Here is a 9,183-nt window from a genome sequence, read left to right as displayed (position 1 = left end):
ATTTTGGATCAAATAAATGCAGGCTTGGTGAGCAGAAGAGAATTCTTTAAAAAAACATAAAAAATCTTACTGTTCAAAAACTTTTGACTGGTATGTTAGCCTATAGTTTGAAGTAAAAAATATTAATATTAATATTAATAAGGAGAGTCTGAGATTTATTTGACAGTGATATCACATTTCTTGTTTGTATGAAGGCTAAATACCAATAAAAGGTGAACATTTATTTATTTGCGCCATTTTTTTCCTAAAATATTATATAGTTTTATAGGAGTAGATTTCATAGAGTTGGCAAATACATTTTTCATACGTTTGTAGGTACAGACATCTGTTGTGGCCATTCTTGGCCGTTTTTATGAGGCTTTTTTAATAGTGTTCATATCGATATCGGAATTATATCGTATCGACCGAAATTAAGAAATACATCGTGATATAAATTTTGGCCATATCGTCCACCCCTAGGTGCAGGTTAGGGCTGCACGATAAATATCGCATGCGATTTATCGTGCAGCCCTAGTGCAGGTCAAGGGTCAATTCATCACATTCCATTAGATAGGCAGTAAAGATGAATTCTGATGCGTAAGATACACTACCGTTTAAAAGTTTGGGGTCAGTACAGTTTTTTTTTTTTTTTTAATTATTACATATGAATAATTTTATTCAGCAAGGATACATTAAATTTATCAAAAGTGACTGAAAGGATGAAAGACACTGAAGACTGGAGTAATGGCTGCTAAAAAGTTAGTTTTTTTGCCATTACAGGAATACATTACATTTTAAAATGTATTAATATAGAAAGTTATTTTAAATTGTATTCAGAGACTTCTTTCAAGAAAAAAAAACCTTTGAAAGGTAGTGCATCTTCCATAACAAAAGGTCCTCAACTTCTATTCAGAATAATATATTGTTCATGTTCTTAGGGTTCATATTACTTGACCTATTTTGCTTTGTAGGATGTAGAATATCGCATTTAACTTCGAAATGTAATCCTTCTCTTTCTGTCTCTCTCCAAACCTTTTCTTCTCTATGTAGCAGGGCACCTTTAACGTCGGATAAAGAGGTTTACCATGCCTTGAGACCCTGTTCCAGCACTCATACTCTCTGTATTCTGTTTTATTTATTTCCCATTTTGAGGACCATCTTGCAAGGGTTGAAGAACAGAATTCGGCATTCATGGATATCAAATCCTGGATTTTCTGGCATTTTTTTATTGGGTGAACTATGTAACACATGATTTCTCTGCACTACTACAATCTCTGACACTATTTTGAACCAAAACCAGAAGTGACATCCCTGTTCATCTCTATCACTTCCTAAACCTTGTTGTTTTTGGAGAGGTACTGTATTTTTAGTCAACCACCTTGATAAGGTTTCATTTGATACTTCTCAAACAATATCCTCGGCTGGGCCATTACGTCTGCTTTCTGTGCTTGTTTGTCACTGAACATTTTTGTAGCATTTATAAGGTTATTATAACCTTAGTGTGTGTTTATTTTTAGTCATTTGTAAGTTTCAAGTTTGCTGACCTTAAGACAATGCTTTGTTAATTGAAATTTTGCTTCCTATTTTATTTAAACAATTTGTAAGAATAGAAAATTGTTAAATTTATTAACAAGAAATTTTGTTTAATGGTTATTTATGTAAATGCACACACAATTCCGTTTAACCTTGACAAAACCTTGCTTTTTCTCATATTGTGACATTTTGCCAGTGCAAAGAGAGAAAAGAAAAATAATCTGGCATCTTATCTTGTGCATCTTGGTTTTTAAAACAAAACATTTTTGTTGGGATACTAGCAATACTAAACTGGAAATCTCTTTCTTGTATTTTGTTTTGATCAGATGATCGTAAGAGGATTTAGCATTGTTTTCAGGCAAAATGCACTGATGGAAAGGATTTAACACTATCAGGGATAGAAACGCCTGCTGAAGTTTTCTTGTGTTTTGAAAAGACACCTGTTGAAACACTGTCATTATTTGTCATTTTTAAGTTTAACTTAAAGTTTACGTAAAAACCCATGATTTGGGCTTAAAGCTGACACGTTTATTTCAGAACAACTAGTGCATCCGTCCAGAAAGTCATCTCTACAAATCAGAGGAAAGAGCCCTACATGAGGCATTCAAGCTGTATAGTCCAAACATACTCTCCACATCCCAGTAGCACTACCTTTTGAGCCCAGACGTTGAACATGCGCTCCCCAGGCCCAGAGATCCCATCTATGACTGAGGAGGCCCTGCTGCACGGACAGTTCGGCGGTTGGAGCAGCGGAGGAGGAAGTGGAAGTAACAGCAACAGCTGCCCCAACAGCCCTGGAGATGTTTCTTTGCCTTTCAGCCCCGCCTCTACCAACTATGCCCTGACCCTCACACCAACTCACATCCATGTCCAGCGGTTGTCTCCACGTGTGGGGAAGCAGTCCAGGCTGATCCTGCCACTGGCGGAACTGACAGGATGCAGCTGCCCGCGTTTGCCGGCCCCTTCTTTGCTGGTGCTTTACTGGTACCCTCCTGGTCGTCGCCGGAAAGGCGTCTCCAGACGCAGACAGGTGAGGGCATACTTGGCAGAGAGCAGAGTTGAGGCGGAGAAATGGAATACTGCCATACAGAGCCTTCTGAGGGGGATGGATGTCAGCTCCACTACAGGTGGGTGTCAGGTTTTGATCATTCATAAATACTTTGTCTCAGGTATGTCTATGCTTTTGTTAGTGGGAAACGTTTAATGTACCCCCTCAAAGTCTTCACTAAATAAAAAAAATGCCTCCAGATGCTGCTAATTCTTCAAGACGTCTGAGTCAGTGCTGTTGCGTTAATGTTGTGTCATTAGTTTGTGTGTTGTAAATAGGATGCCACTTTGATTTCTTCTGTAGTGAGCTAAATTTATGTGAGTATGAATCATGTCTGTCTGCATTTATTTTTGTAAAAGTTTAACGGTTCTCTCCTGCTCCTTTTTTCTGTTTTTGCACTCATAATGTGTACCACATGCTGTCATTGGCGGTCAGAGAATGGGTGGGTCTGCAGCAGGGAAAATACAGCCTGAATTGAGTAGTGCATATCATTCGGTAGCAATACACCAGGCTTTATTGACTTTTAACAGATGCTGCTCTGTCCCTGTTTTTAACTGCTGTGCTGTAGTTAGTTGTCAGTGCTAGTGGTTGCAGCTCAGTAAATCGTTATATGATGTTGATAAGTTTGTTGGCTTGTTAGTTTGTGTTAGGAGTGCAGATCTTGAGTCAGTATAGTGGTTCTAATGGTGTGAAAATGTAAATACACCCCATTTATTTTTAAATTATTTATTCTTTTGGCTAAAATGACATTTGATCGTCCTTTCAATTATGCTGGTAGGTAAAACTTGGATGTTTATAGATTAACATTAAAGCAACAATGAAACAAACTTACAATCAGCTGTTTAAACAAGAAAAAACAGTTAATTTCAAAATACACGAGTCAACCATCTGAAAAAGGCAGCACAAATGTGACCCACATGGGAGGTTTAGGAAGAAGTTTTGATATTAACAAAATGCCAGATAACATCTAGTTTAAGATCTTGACCGTATATTCACTGTGTTCTGGATAGATGTGACCTTTCCCAAATTCCAATCTTAAAAAGATAACGAAATGCTCTCAAATGCCATCCAGTTGAACCATTAATGTAAGAAACTCTAAGCGATTGTATTATTTTGTTGAATAAAATATGGAATTTGTTATTGGATAAATTCCTTTTTCATCAGCATTTTTGAAATGAAGGTCAGATATGTGATCTTGAGGTGAACTTATTTTTCACACCTACTAAAAACATTTATGGTCTACTTTCAGATGGTTTAGGATGTGGCTTAGTGTTGTTTTCAGCCTTAAAATGAAGGCCTTATCCTCACTTGCTTGTTTTTGCTCTCTTATTGAGCAGAATTTTGTAAAAGCATGTTGCCCCGTCCCCGTCGACTGTTGCTGCTGGTCAATCCATTCAGTGGCCGGGGTCAGGCAATGCAATGGTGTCAAACGCACATACTTCCAATGATAAGAGAAGCCAACATCAGCTACAACCTCATACAGACAGGTAAGAACAACACACACAATCACACACGTACAGCTGCAAATGGTTCAAAATATATTTTTAAGTGCTCAGACCAACAGTACTCAGAATTTGATTGATTGCATTGAATGGATGTGATGTATGTGGTTTTGTTGTTGAACAGAGCGTCAGAATCATGCACGTGAGATAATCAGAGAGATCTCGTTAACAGAATGGGATGGAATCGTCATTGTTTCTGGAGATGGACTCTTGCACGAGGTAAATATCAAAACAATCTTGATTGCTTTGTCATATATATTTAACTTATTACAAAGCCCATATAGTATCTACTTTTTGCAGGAAATTTGTTTGGTAAATTTCTTGGAACATCTGGAATTCTGTATAATTGATTTAAACATGGTAAAACGTGTTAAACGGCTCTTATCGGTAGCTGAAGACATGACCAAATTAGCGAAAATATTTAATAACTAGGAGCAGAGGATGTTTAGAACATTCTGAATGACACAAGTTTGATTTATTTAGTACCTGACTGATCTACCACAGGGTTTACTTTCCTTTCCTTTACTTTAGTTTTCTTTATTATCTATAGAAAATTGTCTCTGTCACAGACAACATATGAATACGCATAAGAAAGCATGCGGTACACAATAATTTATGGGGGAAAAAATCAGTCACTTGCTTTTAAGATTTTGACAGCATTGGGCACGAAAGATAATTTATAAACAGGTTACACTTTAGTTTAGGGAACACATATTCACTATTAACTAAGAGTTTTCCCTCAATAAACTCCTATCTAGGTGCTTATTAATAGTTAGTAAGGTAGTTGTTAAAGGTGCCATAGAATGGAAAACTGTATTTACCTTGGCATAGTTGAATAATAACAGTTCTGTACATGGAAATGACATACCGTGAGCCTCAAACACCATTGTTTCCTCCTCCTTATGTAAATCTCGTGCATAGGCGAATCAGAACATAACACCGACTGTGACGTTACAGTCGGGATCACTAATAGTTACGCCCCCAACATTTGCATATACCCACCCATGTTCTATGCTTGCCGCCAGCCGAACCTGCACAGCCGAATCATCAGAAGTTCTGCAGGTATTGTGAAGAAACAAGCGAGGATAATAGCGAAAATGGCAGATCATGGAAATAAATGTTATGTTCCAGGCTGTGCAGGGGATGTGATGTGCAGGAATGGGTTGGTGTCTGTATTCAGAAAGGCACGGAAAACTAACGCGCGTTCTAATAAAATAATGCGAGCCACTAAAGGGACATGGTTAGCTGCTTACTAGCTTTAACATTACAGTACATAAGATTTCACTTACCAACTAAACGGAGTAAGGAGAGATGACCAAGGATGATGGCGAATGATTTACAGATCCTGAGCACCACTGACAAGCATCTGATCTTGTAAAATGTGTGTTAAGTACTGCCACTGTAGTTTACACAGCACATGTGATCGCAAATCTCGAAAGTGAAAGTAAAAACCAATCATGCATTCGAATATATTAATAGTGGCTCCCTGATGCCCGCATTTTATATACAGTAATTACCCAACGATATAACTGCGAGAGAGAGTATTGAAATATATATTTTCCCTGTGTTTCCTTCCTGCTGTGTGAACTACTGAAATGAGCCGCACTGTGAAACAGCCAATCAGAGCAGAGCTCTATATTATTATTCATGACCCTTCCAAATAAGGTAAAAACAGACCATTTCATTCTAGGGACAAATCCTAGGGTTGTAAATGGACATGTAAAACCGTTTCTGGAGATTTTTTGCCCTTAACTAAGCCACATACCTTCTATGTAGATATCAGAGAACAATTTAAAATATTGTATCAGTGCATTCTATGGCACCTTTAAGTTTAGGTATGGAGTAGGATGAAGGGATCTAAAATATGGTCATTCAGAATAAGGCATTATAATACTAATAAACAGCCAATATTCTAGTTATAATAGTAACTTAAGCAAGTAGTGAGAATTGGTCCTTAAAATAAAGTGTTACTGGTAAACTTATCACATCGCTCGTGGTTGCCTACAGCATCTCCCTGATGGCAATGGATGAAGCTTGCCATGAAGGGGGTGAGATTCTCAACTACCTTTAAGCCATTTGCTTGACTTTACATCGATAGAGTTCATTCAAATGTCTCTGCGTCTTACCTATTATCTTACTTGCTTCATTCTCAATCTTGGACAGCTTTACTCTATTTACAACACTCGGATGACCATACCACAAGGTCATGTTAAAAATCAGAATATTTTCTACAAAATTTTTAGACCATTTCAAGTATATTCTATGTAAAAATAAGATGATTTACATATTATTTACATATTAATCTGTGTGTCCTCTTTTTGCAGGTGATAAATGGCCTCATGGAAAGGCCAGACTGGGAACAAGCAATAAAAACTCCTCTGGGAATCCTTCCTTGTGGCTCTGGAAATGCACTTGCTGGTTCCATCAACCACTTTGCAGGGTATGATGAAGTGTGCTTGAGCTCACCTGGGACACATTGTGTGAAAATCTCCAGTTCTTCAGAGAATCTCCCTTATTTTTAAAGGAACAGTTCACCCCAAAATTTAAATTGTCATGATTTACTCACCCGCATTTCAAACATATATGTTGTTATTTTTCCTGTCAGCTCTCACTGTACGGGAAATAATTCTGTGAAGATTCTTTAAAAATTCTTTGTGTATGGAAAAACAACAGCATTCTGTTCCATCTATAGAGATAAAAAATTATATTTTGAAAATTTTTGTGTCAGTGTACAAAAAACTTGCCTTTTCTGTTATTATGATAAGTTTCATACATTTCTCAAGGGCTGTTTGCTCTAGTGTAGGTATATTGGTTGCAATGTACCTACTTTTACATTCATAGGCAAGATCCATGTAATGCAGAGGTGATGATTCATTGCAGTATTTGAATAATGTTTTGAGTCATGTTTTAAGTATGGATAGTAAATTAATGTTTTTTTTTTTTTTTTTTGCTGTTTTATTAAATGGTAATGAATTGAGTTCAATCATGAATATTTCTATTTTCCTGTCTGTCTCTCAGATATGACATGTGCCTTCGGGAGCCTCTCCTTCTCAACTGCTGTTTTCTGCTGTGCCGGGGTGGGGTTAAACCAATGGACTTGGTGTCCGTTACAACCAGCCCATGCACTTCATCTACCACATCCAATCAGAATGGGCACCCACCTGCTCCTAGGAGGCTTTTCTCTTTCCTTTCTGTGGCCTGGGGTTTTGTGTCTGATGTGGACATAGAGAGTGAGCGTTACAGAGGGCTGGGCTCAGCACGGTTTACACTGGGAACACTAGTGAGATTGGCTTCTCTGCGCTCCTATAAGGGCCGTCTTTCCTACCTTCCACCCGCTATGGTCAACCCGTCCCCCGATGCCACACCTCAGCAACCCCGAAGGCCACTTTCACGTAGCATTACCGAAGGCTTGGAGGGTGTTTGTCGCACTCCCATTCACCGCACCTGCTCAGACATGGGCCTGAGTGAACAAAGAAGTCTCCGTAAGGGAGATGGGGAGAGAGAGAGGGAAAGAGAGCGGGAGAAGCAGGAGAGAGAGCGGGAGAGGGAGAGGAGGAGAGAGAGGGCAAGAGGGGTTGGGGTAGTGAGAGCTAGCAGTCTCGCAGAAGACAGAGAGAGAGAGGTGGAAGCAGAAGAGAAGATGGAGGAGACGTCAGGGACCAGCTCAGAATCAAACGAAAGGGAAGAGTGTGACAACATAGCCAGTAATAATGGGAACAGGGAAGAAGAGAATAAACCGGGTGGGGATGAGATCGACGGAGAAGGAGTAACGAAAGCGAGAGATGAGGTAAATGAGTGCAATGAGAGTTATCAAACGACTCCACCTGAGATGCAACACACACTACGTAAAAACTCGGCCCCTTCTAGCCAGATAATTAACACCTTCTTCAGCCAGCCAATTGGGGCAGACACTGACACAGCCTATGGCAAGGAGGATGAAGACGTAAATGGCACCTACTTTCGGAGAGAGGCGTTTTCATTGGACAAGTCTCGTGAGCGAGCCCTCACCATCTCATCTTCTCCGTTCCGTCAGTCTCCTTTCAAAGCTTTTAAACCTAAAACTTTGGACCAGAACCAGAACTCCTCACGGCCACGGCCCCTCTCTCTTCTCCACCAATCGCATTCAAACTCTCTCCCTCCAAAATGTCCATCCCTTTCTTTGTCCCTTTCCCCAACCCCTCCTTCATCTCCATCTTGTGCCTCTCCCCACTCTTCTTATCTTGTGCCACGTCCCAACACTCCCAGCTCGTCTTCCCCATCACCTACTTTTCATTCGCTGACCCCTTCCTTCAGCTTTGACCTTGCAGAGCCTGCAGGACCCCTGAAGAACCACCCTCACACGACATCCTCCATCAAGCTGCCAGAGGATGATCTGCTACCTCCTCTGGACCAACCTCTCCCTACACATGACTGGGTCACTATTGAGGGCGATTTTGTCCTGGTGCTTGCCATCTATCAGACCCACCTGGGAGCAGATCTTTTCGCTGCGCCTCAGGCTCGATTTGATGATGGGTTGATCCATTTGACATTTGTGCGGGCTGGTATCTCACGGGCAACACTGCTTAGACTGTTCCTAGCAATGGAGCGAGGAGCCCATTTGTCCGTTAGCTCTCCCTACGTTAGTCATATTTCTGCTCGGGCGTTCCGCCTTCAGCCGCTTTCACCACGAGGAACCCTCACTGTAGATGGAGAGCTAGTGCCCTATGGGCCACTGCAGGCACAGGTGAGCTTAGTCAATAATGATATTTAATTGATTAACAAAGTCAATCTTTAAAAACACTAATAATTTAATAACACTGACATGTAGTCTTTAGCAAATCTCAAAATGAATATCCATTTTCATACTGTATATTATAATGTTATGATGCCAAAATACTCCTGAAGCATTTAAAATGACATTTGGTTTTTGGTGTTTTATTTTAAATTTGAAAAAAAAAAAAAATGAAAGCTTTCTTTTTTTAACATTTTAACATGCCTGATTGTACCTTCTTTTGTCCCAGGTTCATCCCTCCATGGCCCGTTTGATTGTTGGGGACTCTGGAATAAAGATTACAAGATTCTGACCTGTTTGGATTTGAACAGGCAGGGATTAGCGTGACGCTTTGGATTATATAACATTTT

At 39.7% G+C, this 9,183-nt stretch overlaps 1 protein-coding gene across 1 annotated transcript in view; it reads left to right on the top strand.

Moving 5' to 3' along the window:
- Positions 1 to 9,183, top strand: part of LOC107700765 (sphingosine kinase 2-like) — a 13,962-nt gene that overhangs the window by 3,054 nt on the left and 1,725 nt on the right. The window contains exons 2-8 of the mRNA XM_016502565.1: positions 1,030 to 1,334; positions 2,050 to 2,639; positions 3,898 to 4,047; positions 4,187 to 4,281; positions 6,387 to 6,502; positions 7,081 to 8,785; positions 9,063 to 9,147. Coding sequence (XP_016358051.1) covers positions 2,186 to 2,639; positions 3,898 to 4,047; positions 4,187 to 4,281; positions 6,387 to 6,502; positions 7,081 to 8,785; positions 9,063 to 9,125 — 2,583 coding nt within the window. The 5' untranslated portion in view covers positions 1,030 to 1,334; positions 2,050 to 2,185 and the 3' untranslated portion in view covers positions 9,126 to 9,147. The remainder of the gene's footprint in view (positions 1 to 1,029; positions 1,335 to 2,049; positions 2,640 to 3,897; positions 4,048 to 4,186; positions 4,282 to 6,386; positions 6,503 to 7,080; positions 8,786 to 9,062; positions 9,148 to 9,183) is intronic.

The sequence above is a fragment of the Sinocyclocheilus anshuiensis genome, unplaced genomic scaffold, assembly GCF_001515605.1.
Source record: "Sinocyclocheilus anshuiensis isolate Anshui unplaced genomic scaffold, SAMN03320099.WGS_v1.1 scaffold782, whole genome shotgun sequence".
Classification (NCBI taxonomy): domain Eukaryota; kingdom Metazoa; phylum Chordata; class Actinopteri; order Cypriniformes; family Cyprinidae; genus Sinocyclocheilus; species Sinocyclocheilus anshuiensis.
Note: the sequence above shows the minus strand (reverse complement) of the source record. Positions and strands in the feature narration are given on the sequence as shown.